The sequence below is a fragment of the Vulpes vulpes genome, chromosome 2, assembly GCF_048418805.1.
Source record: "Vulpes vulpes isolate BD-2025 chromosome 2, VulVul3, whole genome shotgun sequence".
In the NCBI taxonomy this organism is placed as follows: domain Eukaryota; kingdom Metazoa; phylum Chordata; class Mammalia; order Carnivora; family Canidae; genus Vulpes; species Vulpes vulpes.
The window spans coordinates 79,357,824-79,383,812 of NC_132781.1; the positions used below are offsets into that span (position 1 = coordinate 79,357,824).

Genomic DNA, 25,989 nt, shown 5'->3' on the forward strand with positions numbered 1-25,989 from the left:
TAAGAACTCTTGGTTGACAGGGTGATGGTGTTAGGTTGCATAAGAGGATTTTAAAATTAACACACACAAATTTTGTTCTCGCTGAGGAATTGCTTCCCGGGCCTTGGGTATTAAATGTCATATCCTTTATTAGGTATAATGATATAGTTATTAAACACTCACATTTTCTATCATACTCTTTGGATTTTATGCCTGGCTATCCTCCATTAATTTAAGTATTCTCCAAATTTATGGAGACCTGTAAAACTAGTAATTAACTTATAGATTTTATCGAAGGAATTGCTGTTTATTTCCCAGTTTGTCTTACCACCACTGGCATCCTCTCACTTCTTAAGCAACATTGCCATCTCGTGGCTAAATCCATAACTTCCCAGGGAAAAACACCAAGCCTAAACTATGAATGAACTAAAGAGACCCAGAAAGCACCAAAGATTAGACTTGATTTACATCCCTAGAATTTCCTCCAATTGTGGATCGACTTGGTTAGGGAGGGAGAAATCATCTCAAGAAATTTTACAACTTGGGGCACCTGCGTGGCTCAGTGGCTGAGCGCCTGACTTTGGCTCAGGTTGTGATCCCGGGGTCCTGGGATTGAGTCCCACATTGGGCTCCCGGCAGGGAGTCTGCTTCTCCCTCTGCCTATGTCTCTGCCCACTGTGTGTGTCTAAATTTTACAACTTTAGTTTCCAATAATCAGTGCTGTTTTGTCTTACCACTATTTGGCTCTTCAATGAAGAAAAGCTGAATTCAGGCAAGGAAAACTTCAAAAAAGAAAATGACTATCATTTCCACCAAAGCATCTCCGCTAGAACTATCAGCCCACGCATTTCAGATCCTGGCACATTCAAACTGAGGTTACACTTGGCCCATCTGAATCAATATTTCTTCTCTGGAGCTAGTTTAGAACCTGCTTTTCAACTCAGACACTGTCTTGATGAGAGAGTCATCAGGCTCTAAAAAGAAAAGAAGACATGCTTTGGTTTTCATGAATGGAAGGTGAAACAGGTTCACTAAAAAAAAAAAAGAAAGAAAAAAGAAACAGGTTCACTTCCAATCTTCTCTTTGGGTCATTTGGAACTTTGCAAAGAAAACTGAAAGAGTCAAATTTCTCTCCTCTGTTCAATGTTTGGGAAAATCCCAATGGAGGTAGGCCATCTGTGAGGTCTAATATTTGGATGTCAGTTGCACTCTGTTTTCGATTTTTCTCTAGAGACTCATATGAATAATCATAAAGATGCTCTATGTCTGAAACATCCAGGTGACTAGCTGCATTTGGCAGACAATCATGACGAGGCAAACTATGGCCAATGGGGACTCATTCTTCTATGACTCTCTCAGTTACATACAGTGAACATAGATCTACAGGGTTGAAGGAAACAACTTAGGAGTTTGGTAAGAAATACACTTTCTGACAACTCAACAAGGAAGCTATCCAAACATGAAACACAAGAGAGGACAATTTTAACCTCTAGGGAAGAAAAATAAAATTGCTTTTCTTTTTCATCTTTTCCTTTCATTGAAAATCTAACTGTATAGCCCATAATTGGCCATATTTTTATACGTGTGTGCAGAAAAAGAATGAATGTGCTAAATTTCCATAATTTACCTATCACTGGAGTGTGACAAATAATTTAAAAATCTCAGAGGTTTTGAAATAAATACATTATTTTCCATTTAGAAAGTTAAGGACAACATAATACGTGCAATAAATTATTTCTGTAATATTTTGCTTATGGATCATTAGAGCCAGATATAGACTAGTGTTTTTGAAACTTGTCTGCTGATATTAAAAATACAGATGCCCCTGGAGATTCTGATTCAGACACTTGGACAGGAGCCCAACAATCCATCTCTGATAAACATGCCAAGTGATTTTCATCATCAAACAAATTTGGGAAATACTAGTCAACATTTTTATTGAAGCGACTTAAGAAACATAGACATGACCACTGTTCAGACTCACTGGAAAAATCATTTTAAGAATCGATTGTCATTTTTAATAACCCAAGTATTCCAAATTTTAGAAAATAATTATTTGAAATTTTCGTAGAAGTAATGCATTGTATGAATCAGGATATGTGCATCTTTATATGGCACGCTAGTCAGTGTTTTAATTTTGAATAATATCCACTTGTCTCTTTCATTGATTCGTAATGTCATTAAAGTTTAGGTGCTTGTTTTTAAGAAGTATAAATGCATATGCATTAGGGATATTACCTAGGAAAACTGAAACTCTGATAAAGTAAAAGGGAACGAGAGAGAAAGTAGAAACGAAGCAGCAAAAGCATGACATGGTCAGAGATTTAAGGAAAAACACAAATGCTAGAAAAGACTCCAGGGCATTGATATGGGGCTCAAGGGAATTCTATTTAATGATACCATTGATAGAAGGGAGAAGAAAATAAGACAAAGGAAAAGAGAAGCAGAGATATAAAGAGTAAAGATGGAGGCACCTGGGGGGCTCAGTCCATTAAGCGTCTGACTCTTGATTTCAGCTCAGGTCATGATCTCGAGGTCGTGAGAAGGAGCCTCAAGTCAGGCTCTGCACTGGGTGTGGAGCCTTGTTGAGATCCTCTCTCTCCCTCTCCATGTGTCCCCCCCAAAACTTATGCTCTCTCTCTCTCTCAAAAAAAAAAAAGGCAATAAGTAAGAGATTTCCATTTAGGTATTTATTTATTTATTTATTTATTTATTTAATAATAAATTTATTTTTTATTGGTGTTCAATTTGCCAACATACAGAATAACACCCAGCGCTCATCCCGTCAAGTGCCCCCCTCAGTGCCCGCCACCCAGTCACCCCATCTCCCACCCACCTCCCCTTCCACCACCCCTAGTTCGTTTCCCAGAGCTAGTAGTCTTCCATGTTCTGTCTCCCTTTCTGATATTTCCCACTTATTTTTTCTCCTTTCCCCTTTATTCCCTTTCACTATTATTTATATTCCCCAAATGAATGAGACCATATGATGTTTGTCCTTCTCCGATTGACTTATTTCACTCAGCATAACACCCTCCAGTTCCATCCACGTCGAAGCAAATGGTGGGTATTTGTCATTTCTAATGGCTGAGTAATATTCCATTGTATACATAGACCACAGCTTCTGTATCCATCATCTTTCGATAGACACTGAAGCTCCTTCCACAGTTTGGCTATTGTGGACATTGCTGCTAGAAACATTGGGGTGCAGGTGTCCCGGCGTTTCACTGCATCTGAATCTTTGGGGTAAATCCCCAGCAGTGTGATTGCTGGGTCGTAGGGCAGGTCTATTTTTAACTCTTTGAGGAACCTCCACACAGTTTTCCAGAGTGGCTGCACCAGTTCACATTCCCACCAACAGTGCAAGCGGGTTCCCCTTTCTCCGCATCCTCTCCAACATTTGTGATTTCCTGCCTTGTTAATGTTCCCCATTCTCACTGGTGTGAGGTGGGATCTCATTGTGGTTTTGTTTTTTTGTTTTTTTGTTTTGTTTTTTTTTAATTTTGTTTATTTATGATAGGCACACAGTGAGAGAGAGAGAAGCAGAGACATAGGCAGAGGGAGAAGCAGGCTCCATGCACCGGGAGCCCGACGTGGGATTCGATCCCGGGTCTCCAGGATCGCGCCCCGGGCCAAAGGCAGGCGCCAAACCGCTGCGCCACCCAGGGATCCCTCATTGTGGTTTTGATTTGTATTTCCCTGATGGCAAGTGATGCAGAGCATTTTCTCACGTGCGTGTTGGCCATGTCTGTGTCTTCCTCTGTGAGATTTCTCTTCATGTCTTTTGCCCATTTCATGATTGGATTGTTTGTTTCTTTGGCATTGAGTTTAATAAGTTCTTTTTAGATCTTGGAAACTAGCCCTTTATCTGATATGTCATTTGCAAATCTCTTCTCCCATTCTGTAGGTTGGCTTTGAGTTTTGTTGACTGTATCCTTTGCTGTGCAAAAGCTTCTTATCTTGATGAAGTCCCAATAGTTCATTTTTGCTTTTGTTTCTTTTGCCTTTGTGGATGTATCTTGCAAGATCATGGATTGAAAGAATTAATATTGTGAAAATGTCAATGTTACCCAGGGCAATTTACACATTTAATGCAATCCCTATCAAAATACCATGGACTTTCTTCAGAGAGTTAGAACAAATTATTTTAAGATTTGTGTGGAATCAGAAAAGACCCCGAATAGCCAGGGGAATTTTAAAAAAGAAAACCATAGCTGGGGGCATAACAATGCCAGATTTCAGGTTGTACTACAAAGCTGTGGTCATCAAGACAGTGTGGTACTGGCACAAAAACAGACACATAGATCAATGGAACAGAATAGAGAACCCAGAAGTGGACCCTGAACTTTATGGTCAACTAATATTCGATAAAGGAGGAAAGACTATCCATTGGAAGAAAGACAGTCTCTTCAATAAATGGTGCTGGAAAAATTGGACATCCACATGCAGAAGAATGACACTAGACCACTCTCTTTCACCATACACAGAGATAAACTCAAAATGGATGAAAGATCTTAATGTGAGACAAGATTCCATCAAAATCCTAGAGGAGAACACAGGCAACACCCTTTTTGAACTCGGCCACAGTAACTTCTAGGCTTCTTATTTAAATAGGAACTTACTTATTGGGGAAAAGTCTTAATAGGTGATAAAATCAAGATTCTTCTTTCACTTGTAAAAGTTAAGAAAACGTAACTCCCAGTGGTCAGCAGCATTTATTCTAAAAAACAACAAATAGGTTCTAAAGAGGCATTTCCTGAAATGGGTCTTCTAGAACAATACCTTTACAAGAGCACCATGAAACAAGGGTCTCATGGTGAAATAAACTTGCAGGTGCTGTATATGACATCCTCCCTGACGTTTCCCATGAACAGCAGGTGATGAAGAGCTCTTCAGGGTTTGGCAGCAAATATCGGTTCAACTCAGCTTTTAACACCTTTTTCCAAATGGACAGGGCCACAGAATACTTTATTTTCCCCACCCCATGTCTTATTAACATCCCACAGACTCAGTGAAGAGAGGGTGGGCTTAACATGAGAAAATGTGGCTTTGAGCTTTTGCTCCAACATTTACTAGCCTCATGACCTGGGATTAGGTTACTTAACGGCCTAGAGCCTTGGCTTCTCCATCTGTAAAATAGGTTTAATAGCACTGAGTGCTTACCACAATGTCTGGCATACATGAAATGTCAGTTTAAGTATGTGTTATTAGTGTTCCGCAGACAATTTTCTGGGAAACTTAGGGTCTTCTTAAGCTTTCTGTCAAATTATCAATATAAAGGAATATTAGAAAAAATAAATATTGAATTACACCATCGCTCTTAAAACATCCAGGAGAAATTTATTTTTCTAATCAAGGAAAACCCCCCCCAATGTTTCTTTTTCTTTTCCTCTCTACTCACTGACCCCCTCCTTTTTATTTTGTTAGGCAATTTCAAATCAAACCAAGAAAGGTCAGTGATTTGCAGCAACAAGCTAGAGTATGCAAGCAGATGGATCTTGGATCAAAGGTAACCGTTTTCTAAGTCTGTTCAGGATTCCGTAACAAAAATACCATAGAGTGGGTACTTTAGACAACAAGCATTTATTTCTTGTAGTCCTGGAGTGCAAGATTAGGGTGCCAGCAGATTTGGTGCCTGGTGAGGACCCACTTCGTCCTTCATCCACAGCTGTCTTCTTGCTGACGAGGTGGGAGGGATGGGGGATCGCTCCCGGACTTCTTTTATAAGGGCACCAATCCTATTCATGAGGGCTCCACCCAAATGACCTAATCACCTCCCAAAGGCCCCCACCTCCCAATACCAACATTTTGGGGATTAGGTTTCAACATATGAATTTGGGGGGAGACAAATGCCCAGTCTGTAGCAACCATTTCTAAGGTGAAGCTGCCTTTTAGAAAGAGAGCACTCTGGCCAATAAGACCGCTCATACCAAACACAGCAGTAGAAGAGGTAAACGCTGGTTTTCATGCCTTCGACCACCCCAATCAAAAGGAAAAATCTTGGCATTATATAACCTGCCAACACCCCACGAGTCGCATACTCAAGGCCCTCCTCGTCTGTCCTCCTATCCATATGACTTTCAGGAAAGAATCCAAAACCTCATTCGGATTCGGGTTACTGCTCCAAGTTATGTGCATTTGCCTTCTGGCATCCTTAAGAGTCTTCAGTTTGAGTAAAGTTCTAAAACTGAAATGTCAAGAATCTGCCAATAAAGTGCAAGTAAGTAGGGAAGCCTTGCCAAGAGGGTTCCTAAAATGCTTCCGTGGAAAGTAGATTCTTCAGTCTTGACAACATGTCTTCTCTGGTTCTGATTCATGCCTCTTTCTAAGGGTGAGTACAAGGCCCTTTATGTCCTCCATAACACTTCCGGTGTATTATTTTAAGCTGCATGTGTATCTCCTCGGGGTCATTCCCATTATACGTTACATGAAGCTGGGAAACCTCCCTCGATAAGTTAATACTGGGTGCTACATCTAGGCTTCTAGGTGACAGTACCATGGAAGATTGATTCAACCCACTATCAACATCATGGACTTAGGATGATCTCCCAAACAAGAGGTTATCTTGCACCATCTTTCAGAGAGATCACAGACCCATCCCATGTACATGCTGCCAAGGACAATTAAACACATTCTCTTCACAACTGAAAGTCTTGTTCACCATTATATTCCCAGGGCCTAACACAGTGCCTGGCACACCATTCGACAAGCATCGGCAAGTGCTTCTTAAGTGAAGGAATGATGAAACAACTAACATTTCCATTCTGCCTTCAACTTGTGACTCACTCAGCTGAGGCAATCCTAAACCCTCTTATTCTGAAGACATGGCTTGGAAACTTGTTCCCTGGTCTAAGAAGATAGCACTAAGTAGAAGAGAAATGTAAGGCCCCACCCCAGCATCCCAAGAGCTGATATCAATCACTAAAGGGTTTGATTCATCGAGTGGTACTCAGGATCTTCTTCTGTCCATTGTCCAATTACTTCTAAATAAATATATACTTCTAAAATATATCTCACATCACATTTCAATACATTATTTTGGTTGTAGCACTAAAATTGTGGTTTAAACTCTATTGAAATAAATCTATTACATACCCATTTGTCATCTTCTTTTGTTCACCCAATAGAAAATAGAGTTCGCTGCCCAATTTTGATATACTAATTGCCAGTGATACTATGGAAAGTATAATATTCATGCTGGCACCTGGTGGGCAATTTTTTAAGCATAAAATTGTCCCATTACATTTCATTTTGAAATAAGAAAATTAGTTCCTGCTTTATTTTCAAGGCCCCCGTTCACTCACTGTATTAAGGCCAACACACTTCACTGCTTTGGTATTTAAATGGCATACACCGAATGTCACTTACCCATATGGTTCCTGGGCTCACATTTCAGTGACCTAATGCAGTTTGCAATACTAGCTTCTTAAAAGCTCCATAACACGTTGCCCTTAATTATAGGTGTGATATTATCTAAAATCAGACTATGAAGAAATCTCTCACTCAACCCAAACTTTATAGAACACTGTTGGCAGCAATTCACCTCGTGAAGGATGTGGGGTGCCTAGAAATGAATTATAATGGTCTGCAAATTTCCCTGGAGCTTGGGAATATAGCAGGTGGAGCACATAGCTGTGGTAATGGGAAGTGTCAGATCTGATCTTAGGAGTTCCTTCTCCCTCATTTTACTACTAATGATCCCAGGATCATAGGTTTAGTGGATACTTGTTAAGATTGAGTGATTCACCTGTGAATGACATAACTGAGTTACACTGAGTAACATTCTTTTATACAGTTCATCACATTTTTCCTACTGCCTGGCATAACTTCCTTATATTTGCCTTCCCAATTAATGTATTTAAATTCTTCAACTGATATGCTGTGCTGATGTCATTTTTGTTTGTCTTCCATCATTATCTGCTCCCTATGACAAGAAAATCACCAAAGAATGCAACTGGACATGACATTAAGCTCCCCGAGGGCCAGAACCATGTCCACCACTATATCCCCAGTAGTAGGTACTGAATCTAGCACACTGGAGGGACTCACTGAGTAAGTATTCACTAGTGTATGAATGAATGAACCAATAAGCAAATGAAATGATGTTATAGGCTATGACAGAAAAAAAAAAAAAGACAGAGTAGATTGATATTCTGAAAGAAAAGGCCTTGGAAGAAGGTTGCATGGTGTATCAGAGGAACAGCTTCCTTACATATAAGTTGAAGACATGCCTGAATTTGCTGTAGGAGTAACTAAAATAATGTAAGTGCAAACTCCACAAAAATGGTAAAGCACTACTCACAGTATCTTGAATGTGATGACAATGGATTGTGAATAAAATTAACTAAAATTGGCAGTTAAACTACAGTATAAAATTGCAGCAACCACAAGGTCAACCCCACAAGGTCCCAGGGGTGGGAGTCCAGATTTACTGAATAAATTTTTGGGCCTGGTTCAGACCTTACAGAATGGAGATGGGCAAAGGATATCGCTGAAGGTGGGGATCTGGAAAGAAAGCATCTCAGTGCAAAGAACCTGCAGATAGAGAAGCACTCTTTTTCTTGATTTTATTATTAGATGTTAGGCCAATAATATAAAAATTGACATTTACCAGTTTACAAAGTAAGAGTTTTTCATATTTCAAAGTTACGAAAGTTAAGGTGCATGCCCAGATGAGATGAGTATAGGTCAGTCTCCTTGGCTTTTGTAGATCCTTCCCCCAAATTATTCTAGATTCTTCACCATTTCCTGTGTGGTTACAGTTCAAATTAGAGACTGGAGAAATGACAAGTATCCAGACAGGGTACAGAGCAAATAAACTGAGGCTATGTGTGAACATTTTCCAAATCAGGGCTGAGTTTCACCCCGTTCAATTCCTAAAAATGAATTCTCATTGCTTAGTGAGATTTTAGAAAAGGTCTTTTAACATATAACACAAAGTAATAGTTGCATGGTTTCAACGTACACCAACTTTTCCAGGGATGCATTTACTATGTAGATCAAGGCATGACTATGTTTTTTGTTCAAAACTCTATAAGGAGTTGTTCACCATTTCAGAATATCACACCCAGTGCTGTTTGTGATGTTGCCAGTCGAATACATATGGATCTGCACTTGTCACTCAAGACTCTACATACAGGTGTAAGCAACTAGTGACTTAATTTGACCTTCTTGGATGGCAATACCAAAGCCTTTTTACTGAAATGCATGTTATTAAAAACTGCTTTCCCTTTTTTTCTGCTTTGTATTAAAATCAGGATACTAAGCTCATTATCTAAAAGCCTATATGCATTTGGATCGTATTAACATTGAATTCTATTTCAGAATGACCAGAATATTTGCCATAAAGGGGCACTGAATCTGGCAGCGTTGAGAGAATGACTAGTCTCACCCAACCTCCACACTCTACAATGAAACTGAGACTCAGAGAGGTGAAATCACTTGCTCAAGGCCACAAAGCAAACTGATGACCAAGTCAGAGCTGGAAATACCCAGACACCAAGGCCTCCCCAAAGCATGCTGCCTCCCCTTCATGTGATGACTGCGTAAGAATACACAGAGGGAGAAAAACTAACCTCATGCTTCAGAATGAGTTATGACCATTAGACCCAAGGGGCAGGGATGGAGGAGGTCACTCCCACCTCCATCTACCAACACAAGGGACAGGATGCTTTAGGGGTTTTTTTGCTTTGGGTTTTTTGTTTTTTGTTTTTTTCACCTGAAAAACATCAGGTGCTAGTTTGGCACTGAGTTTATCCAGAAAAAGCTGTGGCCAATTCAGAGTTCCTCTCTAAAAGGCACATAGCAAAAACAGTCGTTTGTGAAGCTTGTGTTTAAGGCCACATCAAAGTGTGTGTGAGGTGGGGGTGAGAGGCGTACAACACATTGCTTATCTTGGGAAAGCTACATTCCATTATTACATAGAACTTGAATATTTCAGCAGTCCTTCACAGTAATCAAGGTATATTCGCTCAGTTTAAAATCAATAGATGGTACCCCTAGTTTTAAACCTTGAGTTTAAGTATTTTTAATCAGATGCAGTTCTTAGGACATCTAACTAGGGGGAACATGTCCAAGTCTCTTCTATATTTAACATGTACCTTAAAACTGCACGACACATTCCCACAAGGTAAACACAAGGCAATTGCCATTGATCTCAAAGCTGGCTTCTAGCCAAATCACTTCGCATTTATGAAGCAACAACATTCTCGCAGGTAAGTAGCTTTGGCATTGGAACCCAACTAAAATCAAACTGGGCATCCACAAAGTAGGAAAAGACAAGCAAGCCCATGATCTATAATCTCTGCAATCATCGCCATCTACCTGTAGCCTGAAGTCACTGCTACCACAAATTCCCCAGCCTAGGATTAGAGCTGTCCTCCAAACAAAAGAAAATTAAAACACTCAACATCATTTTCTAGCCTTAAGCCCATACCAGCAATTACAATATTTATGACCAATCTGTAAACTAAACTGACTCTGTCTTTTGAACCCCACATGGTAAAGATCTTCCACTTTAGTTTGTATGGTTGCCCTAAAAAGCCCTAGTCTCTGAAGATTAAAACCCTGAACCTCTGTGATGGACTTTGCTTCAAATGAATATGATCCTAAACACCTATGCAATCGTTTTTATCAAATTAATGGAATTTGTATCTATAAAATAAAATAAAATGCAATATGTCTGAAGTTACAAGCACGCTAAGCCAAAACATTTAACTCTCTGTGTGGAGTGATACACAGAATTGCGTTTTCACATTATCTTAAGTGAGTTCTGAGGCAGGCAGAGGAGATAGAGACGCTGGGAAAGTTGGCTGTTGCAGATGTACTGTGGCAAAGGAACATGTCGGGTGGCCTTAAAACCCTAGGGAGAAAAACAAACAGTTTGGGTTTATGGTCACTTTCTTAGCCTTTCTTTTGGAAGGACCTAAATGAAACTAGGGTGGTCAAGCTGGGTTTATAGGGATAAAGCCTCTCAAGTGGAGGCTCCTCCTGGGTCACCCATGGGACTTGCTTGGCCAGCATCAATGAGAAGGCCCAGAAATGAAAGGTGTGAGATGGAAGTTAGAGATGAGTTCCCTGGGAGGCAAAACATTCATTTTGGTCCCCAGTGCTGAGTGCTAAAAAGAGCATTAAAATGCAGAAAATTTGTTCCAGCTAAAGCATCCCACTTACTTGGCAATCCACATCTTATTGGAGAAGGGCTCCGGCTTCGAGATATCTGGAAAATATAAAAGAGTAATGTGAATGACACAGTAGGGGAAGCTCAAAGAATGAATCCCTGTGACATTTTATTCTAAAACCACTTAGCTATTTGTTCTGAGGCACTTTGGAATGATGACATCACATCTAAGGTAGAACAATTCAATTCCTTTTATATGCCCTGAATTATATGGGCACTCAATTTGGTTTAAATTATGTCATTCATTAAAATCTGGGCTCAGTGGCCTAAGTGTTTTTGTTAGTTAGTTAGTTAGTTAGTTAGTTTGTTTGTTTGTTTTAATGGTGCCTGAAGACTTTGAGATTGGATGCACAGTGGCCATATTGAATTCAATGCTTTCCAGAAAGTAATTATTGGTGGTAGTACAATGAACTAATTCAAGCTAAAATGATCAAATACTCTCTATTAGATTTTTATATGAATCCTGTCATGTGTCCGAAACCCTGTCCTATTAAGGAGGGTCACTGGGAAGCCAGGAAAGAATCACTTTCCAAATCTCACATTTGCTTTCACTAAGCAAAAGCCACCACCTATACTTATAAACGTGTTACAGCTCAGAAATAAGTGACTAGAAGCAATATTCTTGCTCTGAGCTTTCAAAAACGTTATATAAATAGACACTAACAAAGATGAAAAGCTGTTCTGGATGCATCAAGACCTCAAATGCCAAAATCAGACTAACTATAAATATTTGTATTTTATTTTCCAGGTGTACCCAGTCATTGTAAGGAGAGGATGGTGGAAAGGGACAAAGTTGGCAACAGTCTCACCACTAATAATGTATTTTAGGGGCGCCTGCCTGGCTCAGTTGATAAAGCATGTGACTCTTGATCTCAGGTTCACGAGTTCAAGCTCCACATTGGACATGGAGCCTACTTTCTTTAAAAAAAAAAAAAAAGAATATATTTTATTCTCATCTAAAGTTGAAATTATTTGGTTCTCCTTGGGCACAAAGCAGGAAAGAGAAAGGAGGGGTGGGAAACATGCATAAGGGCTTTATGTGAGGGATACTGCCCACCAACAAGCCACCCAGTGAGAGTCCAGAGGAAAAATTTGCCACGTCTGTAAGCACGATAGGTGTCTGATATTGGTTTTTGATAAGCCATGTCCTCTTAGAATAAGGAGATTGTGATTCTTCCAGGATAAAATTCTCAAGATTTCCTTTTTACTTATAAGTCCATTAAATGTTCTATCCTTTTGCTTCTATCCACTGTAAATACTTATTCATGAATATGGATAAGTGAGTTATATTAAAATTGCCAAGAGCAAAAGATCTGTGTCAGATACATGCCTTTTCCATTCTCAGGCCATTTCCTTTTTCTGGATATTCCTTCTCAGTTTCCCAGCTCATTGAAATTCCACGCATTCTAAAAAGCTAGATCAAGTACCAACTCGCCCACCTCACTACAAGTCCAGAAAGAATCCCTACCTCCTCACCTGGCTCTAGTCCTTCATGCATCTGGTATGGATGGTGGCATATACTGCACTCAGTTACTTGGTTTAAATCATATTGATCTTCCTGTACGGAAGACCATTCAAGGAAGAGACCATGTTTTCATCATTGTTGTGTCCCCCCTCCAAATCTAGCATCCATCAGAAAAGGAAGGAATAGTTGATAAAGATCATGCTGAAGTAATAGGTGCTCACTAAACTCAGAAAAGTAGATCTTATTAATGGAAGGTGGGGGGCAGTTGGTTTTGGTTTTGTTTTACAGAAGGAGTTTCAGAAGTTTATAGCTAGAGCTGCATTACTAGAGATAATTTCAGAGAAGTGGAACCCTGTCAGGTGTGATTCTCCTCCACCAGTCTCCCTAAAACAAGATTGAACAAATATATAATGAATTTTTATTTGAAGGAACAGCAAATTGTTAGTCTATCTGGTGTCCAGGTGTCTTGGTCCAGCCCGGTATTCAAAAGGCATTGACTAAATATTATTTATTTAACACCTAACAAATATTATTTGTTGAATAAATCAACAGTGGTGAATCATAATAATGTTTTTGGTTTTTAGAAATGTTTTGGCTGCTATTTTTTTGACAGAGGTATTAATAATCCTCCCAAGAACTCATACACAAGGAGCCCAATGTTGTTCTTCCTACTTTGAAGTGTGGAGGAAAATTAATACCTGCAATGCCCTATATACAGTATTGAAATCCAGACCATTTGAGCAATTTCTCCAAATTCATGAAATAAGTTGAAGAGGAACCACGGATCTGTGTTTAGATCACTCCCATTCTCCATTCAGAAAACTAGATCTGTTGCCCATTTTCATTCCAAAACAAAAATAAAACTACAAAATATGCAAAGTCTATTATTATTCTTTGAAGTAAGTAAGAAAAACACAACTTTTACTCCCTTCTTCCTAGAATGATAAATTCTTTAGCCCAAGGAAGCATAAAAATCAGTTTGGGGTTATTGCAACAGGTTCTCTTTCTACCTATAGACCTATAATCACCTCTTTTATAGGTGACTACTGGAGATAGAAGTGTCAACTATAAGATGCTTTGTGTAAAATTATTAGATATATACCGTGCTTAAACCAATACGGCTACGGGGGCAGATGGGACTTAAACTCCTGCTTCGACATCGACTTACAGATCGCACTGAATTCCACTAAAAAAAAAGAGAGAAATAGTAGTTTGTGAAAGTTCACATGGCTTAAAACAATATGCATATCCCACAGACCAAGAGGTTTTGCTGATATGACTACACTTGCCCATTACTGGGCATCAATCACCATGGGACACACTCTTCATTTCTTACAGCTGCCCAATATTTGACAATAATTTTAAGGGCACTTCCCATTACAACAGCTTTGGAATATTCAAATTCTTGGTGCTAGAATATTGTTTTGATGAATAAATTGTTAGAAATTACATTCAAGCATGCAAGTGTCAGAGAATGTAAGCCCCCTGAGAGCAGGGATTTGGATCTCTTTTGTTCATTGCTGAATCCCCAGCACCTAAACTATATATGCTTGGGTCACATATAACTATTGAATAAATAAATATTGTTGAATGAAATGAATTAATGACTGAGGAAGGGAGTGAATTAATAAGTGAATAAAAAACTAGATTCACTATAATGAGATTTTACTTGCAAAATCCTTCTTACAAATCTCCCTTCATTCAGTTTTTCCCTTTATTCCAAGTACTTCCTTTTAGGTTTTTCACATTTTGTCTTGGGAGTTTAAGCTGGGAAAAATGTTGGCAATATGCTTGAGGAGAGGAAGAAGGAAGTTAAAATGCCTATTTGACGTAGAATACATGAATAGTGGCTATTTCCTCTCTCTCCCTGCCGAATTGCACTACAGAGACTCTACAATTTCAATTTCTTAACAGAAAATGATAGTTGCAGGAGCAAGAAGCATGTTTTCCGAGCCCATTCATCACAGACAATGTGTGGCTGTCATATCAGCCCAACCTGATTTCTGTGGGTTCAACTTTCACAGCACAAAATATTTTATTGAGATACTGTTCACTATAGTGGGATGTTTAAGCTGAAAAAACTCTTAAGTTCTTTTAAAATATGCTGGTCCTGTACTCCCTTACATGTGTGAAATGTTTGCCATTGAAGCACTTTCTTATTTTCTCAAAGAGAACAGGAACTGAGACCAGCCAGATGGTGGCTTTGCACTGGACTGAAGAACTTCCCTTCAGAATTCTCTTAATTATTTCTAGGAAGGGCAGGATAAAAACCCCATTGTGTATATTATACAGAATATTCAAGCCCCCATGGCCGCCCAACCCCCACCACAACACACAGTAATAGACTTTCATACATACAGTCCGTTTTGAAGGCTGCCTAAATTTTACCATGTTCAAAACACATCATACCAAGGAGAGAAAAACAGAGCAAATTCCTCATTTCCCAAAATGGAATTTGTCAGTAAAAATTTGGCCAATTGTATCCTGAAAGTTCATTGATCACTTCCAAATGCTTAGAATCATAGAGGGCTGCCAATAAGATGAGCTCAAGGAGGTTTGCCCTTATAATAGCATATTTCTAAGATGGAGGAAGCAAATATGGCTAGTTCCATCTTATAAATAAAGCCAACAAAGAAGTTAATGCCCAAAAATCATGAAGAATCATGGAAGAATCAAAGAAAAGAATCTCTTTTTCCCAGCAAGTCCCTCTCCTCTCCTTTGTATGAAATGTTATCAAGCAATTCTTTAGACTTCCTCTATAGAATCTCTGGGTTTATAAATGTTCTCGAACTTGTGAATCAAACACTGGGGATGAATTGTCACTATGCAAGGCCACCGTACAAAAGCCCCTCTCTTGGTGACAGCTTCTCCCTTCATAATGACACAGTCATTCTCCATGAGAGCAGGCCACACATGATAGAAGACCAAGGGAGCAGTGAAATCAGAGTCATAGCTGCGACGGTACCTATTTTAAACACACAAAAGAACAAAAAAGAGACATTAAGGAATTGATATAGCATAAGAGGAGGACATCAGTGTAAATTTTCATTTTTTATTACACTCAGACTAGATAAGTATGGATCCTGATTGTGTTATTAAAGACATGATTCTGGGCTCTTAGAATAGGAACCAATGATAACACGGACCTAACATGGACTAACATAGAACAAGTCATGTCAGACAAAACTCGGTCCTTTCCTTCTCAGAATTACAAGTTACAGTTCAGGAACACCTGGGTGGCTCAGCAGTTGAGCGTCTGCCTTCAGCTCAGGGAGTGATCCCGTAGTACCAGGATCGAGTCCCACATCAGGCTCCCTGCATGGAACCTGCTTCTCCCTCTGCCTGTGTCTCTGCGCCACGCCCCCCCCCCCCCCCCCCGTGTGTGTGTGTCTCATGAATAAACAAATAAAATCTTTTTTTAAGAATTAAAAAATAAGTTACAGTTCAGGGAAACACGTAAGATGGAGACCATCTGAAGTCCTATAGGCATCCTGAAAGACTTCATATGCTATCTTTGTGGGCAAAATAAGAGAAAAAAAGGTGGATGATTGACTTAAGTAGGTCGATCAGAAACTGGTTCAATGATCTTATCCAAAGTGAAATAATTAGTGAGTCAATAAGACCTTGAATGAAGGTGCTCTCTCTCAATCTTTTTCTGAGTAACATGTTCATCAGTGATCTGTGTGAACTATAGAAAAATCACTCAAAGGCTAGGGATGAGTAGGAAAGAAGAAACAAATGACAGTTTCAAAAAAAATAGCTCAACAGACAAGAACAATAAACTGAATCTAATAGGATACAACATATGTGGATACATATGAGGTCCTAAAATTGAGTCTAAAAAGTGTATAATTGCACAGATAGAGGTGATAAAGGCTTAATCACACAAGCACAAGTAAAAATAACAGGTTTCAGTTGAATTCAAAACAATCAACAACAGTGTTATACATCTGAAAAAAAAACACAGAAAACACTGGTACAAATTAGCTGGATTAATGGAGAATAAGAATGGCAAGAGTATTGGTCTCTCTAAGCTGCTCAGTTCAAAGCAGGGGACTACACTCAGTGTGGACACTTAAAAAGGAATACTCAGAAGAGCATGGAGCACAGGCCAAAGAAACTGATCTATCAAGAAGTCTCAAATCCCCTTTACATAGAAAAACCCAAAGCCATGAAGCCAGAAGAAGGAAGATCTGAATAATTGCTTCAAATACATGAAAGGGTGCCAGGATTAAAAAAAAAAAAAAAAAAAAAAAGCATTAAAGTTGTTTTGTGAAGTCCTCAAAGTAGAACCAAATAGTCATCATTAGGAACTCTAGATTCAGCTCTGCAGTCTTCCAGATGTACAGGCTACAGAGTGCCCCAAGAAGCAACAGGTTACATCTGATTAAAGTCATGGAAGCAGGATGCCTTCACAGGCCCTCTGTGAAATGTGCAGGTTCCATAAACTAAAGTGGTCACACATTTCTGAGGGGTTCTATGCCTTCTACAAAGGAGAAAGGAATAAAGGAAGAGGGAATAAGATAACATGTTCTGTAAATAAGTCAAAAAGATCAATTGCAGTGTAATGTTTGAATGCCAGCTCTTCCATGAGTGGACACGTTAGGAGCAATGATCTGAAAGAAAATAGAAACAGGGCAATGGCAGGAAAATATGGCAAGCTAAAAGGCAATTGGAAACACCATCAGTGTGAATTGGATAAGCAAAAGAAAGTTATGTAGTCTCTGTCATCAATAGCTTGTAGAGTACTGGGTCACCGCCCCATTAACTCTACAGACTGAACAAACACCAAAAGCTAACATTTCCTGAGAGCTCACTACATGCCAAGCAGGGTCTAAGTACTTTATCTGAATGAAGTCAACTGACCCTCTCCAGCCCTAGGAAACAGGTATCATTATTTCCCCCATCTGACAAAGAGGGAACTAAGCAACAGACAAATTAAATAGCATGCCCCGAGTTACAGAGCTAATTGGTGGTAAAGCTGGGATTTGAACCCAAGCAGCCTGATGCCAGAGCCTCAAGCCTCAGAGTGTTCTTAACCACTAGCTTGCCCTCTTCCCAATCATCTCTAGCTGTATCATGAGATCCCATAAAATTTCAGTAAAATGTTTTAAATTAATTTCTTCTAATTCATAAAGGAAACACTTACCATGTAAAAGTTGATAGAAATCTAATGGTCCTAGAGAGTCTAGAGCACACATTCTCAAATGCTTGTGTGATAAGGAACACCTAGGTGTTTGTTAAATGGCAGATTCTTGAGCCCCACCCCAGACCTACTGCATAAAATATCATAGAGTGTGATCCAGGAACCTGCCTTTTTAACAAGATTTGAGTAATTCTGACACAAGTGATCTATATGCCATACTTTGAGAAACATGGTCTAAATAATGCAGTAGAAACCAATAAAAAGTAATACACATTTGTGGGTAGGTAGCATCTTTTTAACAAGTGTTCTAGACAGGCTCCAGGCATTCATTAGTTCTCCCCAAGACCAATGTATTCAATGAAAATGATAACATCCCCTCTGAATCACATTTGACTGAGAAAGAAAGTGACCCCAGGCTGGCCTGTGGTAGAGAAGTATAGAGCAGGCCCTGGAAGCCAGGTCCTTTCTGTTGATTTCCCCACCTAGAGTTCTTTTCCCTAAATTGTTTCCAGAAAAGAGAGCAAAGATCATTTATTTAAAAAAAAAAAAAAAAAAAAAAAAAAACCACCTTAGCTTCTGATCTTATGTCTCTTACTTGCAATCATTAAAAATTTCTCCATCTGCCCCAAATGCGATATCTAGGGGTGGGTCTAAAGTCTGCATTGCAAAAGCAATGCAGCATATCTCCTGGATGAAGTCACTGAGGAGACAAAAGTCAACTTCAGGAGGAAATGAAATCTTGGGATTGACATTCATGGCTCGGATTACATCCTGAAAAACAAAAAGATGGCATCGCCTTGTTACCAACCTGTGACAAGAAGCTCTGACACCCAAAGGGGGTTATGACCGGTGGGTGGTGGGGAAGAGCAAATGGGTCAGAATATCATAAACTAGAAAGGCCACACATGTGCTGAAGCGAAAGACTCACTGATGGGAAAGTAGGAAAGATGATGCAGGGGACAAATGGCATGCTAAAAGCCAAGAGAGTCTCCCCCCAAAACTAAAGCAAACACCCTTAGTGGCTTTTATTTATTATTTCCTCATTTTTCTATTCTAGGCAAGTATAGGAACTCTGTGGGGTCATGACCATTGTTGCTCCCATCTAAAGACTGGAAAACTGGGGCGCCTGGGTGGCTCAGTTGGTTAAGCATCTGCCTTTGGCTCAGGTCATGATGCCACAGTCCTGGGATCCAGCCCCACATCAGGTTCCCTGCTTGGTGGGGGGTCTGCCTCTCTTCCCCTCTTCCCCTCTCCCGGCTCATGCTCACCCACACTCTCTGTCTCTCAAGTAAATAAATAAGTAAAATCTAAAAATTAAAAAAAATTAAAGACTGGAAAACTAAAGCACAAAGGTTAAGTAAATGTGCAAGGTCACATAGCTAGTAAGTGGCACAGCCAGGATGCAAATCTATATTGTCCCTCAAGCCATTGCTCTTAAGCACTATGGCATTCTATCTCCAATCTTAAGAACCCATCTGAGGTGGGCACTTGACGGGATGAGCACTGGGTGTTATTCTGTATGTTGACAAATTGAACACCAATGAAAAATAAATTTATTTTAAAAACCATCTAAAAATAATAAAGGTTCCCCATAAAATGTCTAAGAAATATCCATTAATGACTGCTTATGCAAAGTCAATTGGATGCTCCTCCTTTCTGCTATCCCATTACATACAAGAAATGCCGAGCATGGGATTTCTGAATTATTAGTATTCCACGTAAAGAGGAGCAGCAGCAAACCAGTCCCAGCACTTACGTTAACACTGCTTTGGGAATCATATAGATCAAGATGACAAATGATATAATCCAAGACGGCATCCTCAAAGTTATTCGACCCCGCCAGAGATGGTGTCAACGATTTCCTCACACGGATCTTGAAATGTCTAAATGCCATTTTAGCTACATGGAATGCCTCCTGCAGGTAAAAATGCAGCAAAAATATTAGGTAGAAGAAGAGGAGGGAAGAGGTCTGAGGCAAGGAATGAAGAAAGACTACTCACCAAAAATTCAACATTGCATGGGTCTTCTGAACACTAAATACAGTTGGTCAAAACTAATTTTAATCTGGGAGAAAACGCAGATCTCAATTTTGAAAAGTACATAAATACATATACAACTATGCATGTTCACTAATTTCAAGACATTTGCTCATTGTTCTGCTAATCCTGAGTGGGGGAGGCAGGACAGTGCAGAGGTTCAAGGAAACAGATCATCTGTGGTTGCATCAACACTTAAAAAGTGCTGGTTAGGAGCACCTGCATGGCTCAGTCAGTCAAGCATCAGACTCTTAATTTTGGCTCAGGTCATGATCTCAGGGTCGTGGGATCGGGTCCCGTGTGGGGCTCCACGCTTAGTGGAGTTTGCTTCTCTCCCTCTTTCTCTGCCCTTCCCCATGCTTGCTCTCTCTCTCTCTCTCTCTCTCTCTCTCTCTCTTTCTCTCTCTCAAATAAGTAAATCTTTAAAAAATAATAATAAAAGTGCTGGTTGATACTATGATCCTACAGCAATGTCATCTTACTGGTCCAGAAATGAAATTATCAGTGTTTATGTTATACAAAGACACTTATCAAGCATCTGGCATGTTCCCTGGCATATATTAATTCAACAAGCATTTATTAAATGTCTGTTATATAGTAGGCACCAAGGAAACTCAGTTACACATGAAAGACATGCCCCTTAAGCTCACAGAACCTTAGCCGACCTCTTAATGAGATAAACCAGGGTTGGCAAACTCTTTTCGCAAAGAGCCAGAGAATAAATGTCTCAGTCTTGCCTAAAATACATACAGTCTCTTATCACATTTTTTTTTTGACAACCATTTAAAAATGTAAAGCCATTCTTATATTCTTAGCTCTCAGGCGGGATTTTTCTTAGAAATACAGGCCAGGACAAGCTCTGGCCCACGGGTCCTAGTCTGCTGACCCCTGAAATAAATGAATACTACAGGATAAAGTTCAGAAGGCTCTGATAATTCTGTTCTCATCCCAGTGGGTTTTGTTTTGTTTTTAAATATGGATTGTTAAACAAATAAATGATTGATTAATTGATTGATTAAAAAATAAAAATAAATAAATATGGATTGTTCTCGTGTCTCATAACAGACCCTTCGTATCTCAGTACGGTACTCACAAAACAAATATCTTTGGCTTTGAGAATTAAGGATTATATATGAGCATCTTCAACCTGCCATACTCAAGGAGCCGATGTACTAGCAGTTTTAGTAACTACTCCTACTTAAATAAACAGAAGAGTTAACACAAGCACAGCCTTCTGAGGTTTTGGAGAATGAGAGGAAATAGCAATCAAACGATAGCCCTAAGCTGCACCATCTCAATAGTGTACGTATGCACACATTGGAGGGTGCAGCACAAATCAACATAGGATACAGGCATTTGAGATAATCCTATACTTATGGATTCATCTGCTATGACAAATGTCTGGTCGATACAAATATTCATAGACACGAGTTGTTCTTGATTGTGAGTAACTGTTCATCCCAAATATTTGTAATGGAAGGAAGGAAGAAGCAAAGAAGCCAAGAGGCAAGGAAGGAAGCAGATGGAAATCCCCCCTCCTCCCTCTGCGACCTCAGGGTCAACGGGTCCCTCCCGGCTGTACTGCTCGGGTCACCCAAGCGCTGTCTGCCCGCAGCGCAGGTGTCACCTACCACGGTGGCGATGTAGATGATCCTCTGCACCGTCTCGGCCTTGTCAATGCAGCGCCGCAGCAGGCACTGCGCATCCAGGCGGGCCTGGGAGTAGGCGTCGCTGAACCGGGACAGGAGGGCAGCCTTGCGGGCCACACTGGACAGTTTGGCATGATTCGGGGACGGGGTCCTGATCTTGGCCACGGCGGTGGAGGGGCTGGTGGACCGGCTGCGGCTCTGGCTGTGGCTGCGGCTGCGAGGGGCAGGGCTGGGCGTCCGGCTCCTGGCTGACCTGTTGGCAAGAACCGGCGGGAGAGGCAGGCTGATGCGCTTCTCCCTCCTCCCCGGCCACCCGAACTGCCAGTGATGCCCGTCAGCCGTGCAGGGGAAGCAGGTGCCCCCCAGACCTCTCCACCAAGCATCCAGTACATTTGCGGTCAGATGCTCTAAATAAGCTTGGGGAACTGGCACCAGGTTATTCTTTCAGTGGCCCTGAGAGCTCAACATTGATCGCTGGCCCTGTTAGGGCTGCGGAGCTCTGAGGCTCAGAAGAGTCAATAGGGTCCCCAAGTAAAGTGGCACTGCTAGCAAGAGCCAGCGTTAAAGAGATCAGTTGACTTCTTACCCCAGCCTTAGGGGTACGAACAGATCACGGGCCATATGGTCTAAACAGGATGACCACTGAACAATGAGAAAGATCTACGTTCTCCTTCTATCGCAGTGGCACCGTTGGCTCGCCTCTCCAAAGCCTAAATTCTCACCCACAATGTGTTCGCCCTATTTCTGGGTGGGAGTGGAGCTAAGAATAGATGTGCAAGTACTGGGTGAATGTAAAGCAGGGTATCAATGAACGGCATCAAAGGCAATGGACGGGGCGCCTGGGTGGCTCAGTGGTTGACCGTCTTCCTTTGGCTCAGGTCATGATCCTGGGGTCCAGGGATCAAGCCCCGCATCAGGCTTCCTATAGGGAGCCTGCTTCTCCCTCTGTCTCTGTGTCTCTAATGAATAAATAAATATTTTTTTAAACAAAAAAGGGCACTGGGCCCCCAAGGAGGGAGGTATAGAAGAAACTATGGAGCAAACAGTAATACAATTGTGGTTTGACAATTTCCAGGGTGCACAAAATACTGCCACCAGGGCCAATTTCCAGCTATTAATGTGACATCACACTGAACTCAGAATTAGGCAGACTTGCACAGAATCGGTCCTTGGGAGCCAGGACAAGCTGGTACCAGCACAACGTGCCAGAGTGACTCCCAAAACCAAGAAAGGCCAACGTGGCATGTAGGGGAATTGGGGACCAGGTGTGGGGGTGGCTTTGATAGTTTGGATCAGGGCATGCTGTGGGGCTGGGGGAGGTGGTGGGTGTTAAAAAGAGCAAGGAAAATGCTCCAAGAGAAACATCCTGCTCTGTCCTCACTTAACTCCGAACAACCTGTCTTAACCTTCTGTCCATCCGTAGAAAGAGATGTCACGAGAACACTACAAGCTCCATCAAACGAAATGAGATACAGGAAGTAAAATGACAGGTGGCCATCCCAGAGAGAGGACTCCCAGGCCTCAGAGAACAGGACCCTCATATTATGGAATATTCTCTCAGCATGGGTATGGCGCATGCATGACAGGTGCACCCAGATCTGCTCTCGAGCCAAAGAACCGTCCTCTCCTCTTGCCTAGCTCTCAGTTTCATTCCTTGTACTTCCACGTCAGCCCCAAATTAATTAGTGCCCAAGCAGAGGTATTCTCTCTCTCTAGAAGGGTACAGTTAGAGAAAATAATCCCTCTACAATTCAACTATTGTGGGGGTTTGGATTCAGGATGTCATTTCACTTTTTTTCCAAGCCACGCTTTTACCACTACTGAAAGGAACTGAAATGAAAAGATCTGTAAGCATTTGTCAGACCTTCCTTGAAGCACAGATTTTTCAGCAGACAAAACAGCTATCTCGTCCTTCAGGGTTCGGAGCTGTTTCTCATAATCAAAAATCACTTCAGTCCGCTGGTCTGGGTTCCTCTTGTCGATGTTTCGCTGGTCCAACTTCCTCTGCTCTGAGGTCCTCGGCTCTGAGGCTCGAGGCTCTGCACCCCGCAGCTCCACACTTTTATGCTCTGTGCTTCTGTGGCGGGAGTCCTCCTGGGCTTGAAGAGATTTAAGCCTGGGCAGAAAACAAAAATTAAGGAGGAAAGAAAAGAGAAAGAGGGAAGAATGGAGGAAAGGTAATAGCAACAACTGGCATATGTGGTAACAGAGGCTACTCTACTTAGCAATGCCGTTACTGCGCTGGAAAACTCACAAGCAACCAACACAAATCAGAAAGGAGCAGATTGCCAGGGTCAGAATGCCACCCATGTCTGCAGCTTGCATGCAAAAAAGGCTCCAGGGGGCACCTGGACGGCTCAGTGGTTGAGCATCTGCCTTTGGTTCAGCTTGTGATCCCAGATGGAGTCCCACATTGAGCTCCCTGCGGGAGCCTGCTTCTCCCTCTGCCTATGTCTCTCCCTCTCTCTGTGTGTCTCTCATGAATAAATATTATCATAAATAAATAAAATATTTTTTTTATTATTTTTTTTATTTAAAAAATTTTTTTTGTATTTATTTATGATAGTCACACACAGAGAGAGAGAGAGAGAGGCAGAAACACAGGCAGAGGGAGAAGCAGGCTCCATGCACCAGGAGCCCGACGTGGGATTTGATCCCGGGTCTCCAGGATCGCGCCCTGGGCCAAAGGCAGGCACTAAACCGCTGCGTCACCCAGGGATCCCCAATAAAATATTTTTTAAAAAAGAAAGAAAAAAGAGAAGAAGGCTTCTGAAAAAGGAATATGTATGCAGATCCTCTAGCAAAAGCAGAGTGGGCCTATAGTCATCCTGGTTTCTATTAGGCTGATCTTAACTGCATAGAACTCTGGAAGCATTTGGCCTTCAAAACCGAGGTCCAGAAGCTGGCCAGAGAAGCAATCTCCTAGCTCTTGGATTCTCTGGACAGATGGAATATGGGAGGAAATGACAATACAGAAGTGGAAGGGTGAATTTATAAAAATAATGTATTCTAGAAAGAAAGCTTCGGAAATAAAATTGTCATCCTTGTAAAGATACAAAAAGGTATGACTCCCTAAAAGATACAAAAAGGTGTGACTCCCTAAAACAGCAAAGCCACACAAAGAGAAGGTGCTGTGATGAAAAGGACAATGGTATAAGATGAAAAAATAAGGACTAAGATTAAGGAGGACACAGAGAAGCTAACGATGCAATAGCAGAATTAAAAGCTGCACTGCAAACAGTAAAGAACAGAATCGCTACTACAGGAAATCATCAAATTATAGGATCAAAGAAATTGAGAAGGTCTATCAAGTAGGAAATAAGACATGAACATGACAGTGAGAGTTCTTCTCCTAAGCAGCCTGGGGTGACCTCTGAAAATGGTTCGCTAGTCACTTGACCCAGAAAACCCTGCAAAATCATGCAAATCAAGAGGTTCAGATCTTTATATTCACTTTAGGAACCCACATGAAGCTGCCCAGGCCATCAAGGGCATGCATCTCCAAAAAGCCACCAAGTATCTGAAGATATCACTTTGCAGAGCAGCATGTGCCATGCTGTCACTACACTGGTGGAGCTGGCAGGTGTGCCCGGGCCAGAGAGTTGGTCTAGACACTGGGCTGGTGGCTCAAGAAGAGTTCTGAATGTTTAATACTTAAAAATGCAGAGAATAATGCTGAACTGAAGGGTTTAGATGGAGATTCTCTGGGCTTTGAGCCCATCCAGGTGCCAAGATGAGGCATAGAACTTAACGAGACTCGTGGTCGGATTCACCCATACATGAGCTCTCCCAGCCACATTGAGATAGTCCTTACTGGAAAAGAGCAGACTGTTCCTAAGCCAGAAGAGAAGTTACACAGAAGAAAAGATATCCTAGAAGAAACTGAAGAAAACTTGGTTTGGGAGTAAATTCTGCATAGAATAAATGCAAATAAAGATAAAAAGAGTAAAAAAGAAAGAGAATGATGGTGGGAGGGGAGATAGAAGTGGAAAACAGAAAACTACTCCCAGCTACAATGTTGGTGGTGGTGTACCCAAAGAAATCAGAACAATGGAACATGTGTGAAGGCAGCAAAAAAGGTCTTCGTGTGTGTGTGTGTGTTTTAATATAACTCTCCACTTGCTTTTGGGAGGAAAAATCAAAATTAAAATCAAGGAAGGTATATCACCTTATACCTGTCAGATTGGCTGGAATGAAAAAGACAAGAAATAACAAATGCTGGCAAGGACATGGAGATAAGGGAACCTTTGTGCACTGCTGGTAGGAATGTAAATTGGTGCAGCCGCTGTGGAAAACAATATGGAATTTCCTCAAAAAATTAAATATTGAAATGTAATAATTCCACTACTGGGTATTTACCTAAAGATAACAAAAACATTAATTTGAAAAGATATATGCACGTCTATATTTATTGCAGCATTATCTACAATAGCCAAGATATGGAAGCAACCCATGTCCATTGATAGATAAATGGATCAAGATGTGGTATATGTATATGTGATGTGGTGTGATGTGATATGATATGATATGATATAAAC

The 25,989-nt window shown here is 40.8% G+C and overlaps 1 protein-coding gene across 2 annotated transcripts in view; it reads right to left on the reverse strand.

Annotated features, from left to right (window-relative positions):
• Positions 1–8,531: 8,531 nt before the first annotated feature.
• Positions 8,532–25,989, reverse strand: part of SPATA18 (spermatogenesis associated 18) — a 39,241-nt gene continuing 21,783 nt past the window's right edge. For both annotated transcript variants that reach the window (XM_072749009.1, XM_072749010.1), the window contains 8 exons: positions 23,316–23,567; positions 21,434–21,704; positions 19,523–19,681; positions 18,362–18,537; positions 15,462–15,585; positions 13,723–13,806; positions 11,149–11,194; positions 8,532–10,837 (listed from right to left, as the gene is read on the reverse strand). In XM_072749009.1, the coding sequence (XP_072605110.1) occupies positions 10,830–10,837; positions 11,149–11,194; positions 13,723–13,806; positions 15,462–15,585; positions 18,362–18,537; positions 19,523–19,681; positions 21,434–21,704; positions 23,316–23,567 (1,120 nt within the window). In that variant the 3' untranslated portion in view covers positions 8,532–10,829. The remainder of the gene's footprint in view (positions 10,838–11,148; positions 11,195–13,722; positions 13,807–15,461; positions 15,586–18,361; positions 18,538–19,522; positions 19,682–21,433; positions 21,705–23,315; positions 23,568–25,989) is intronic.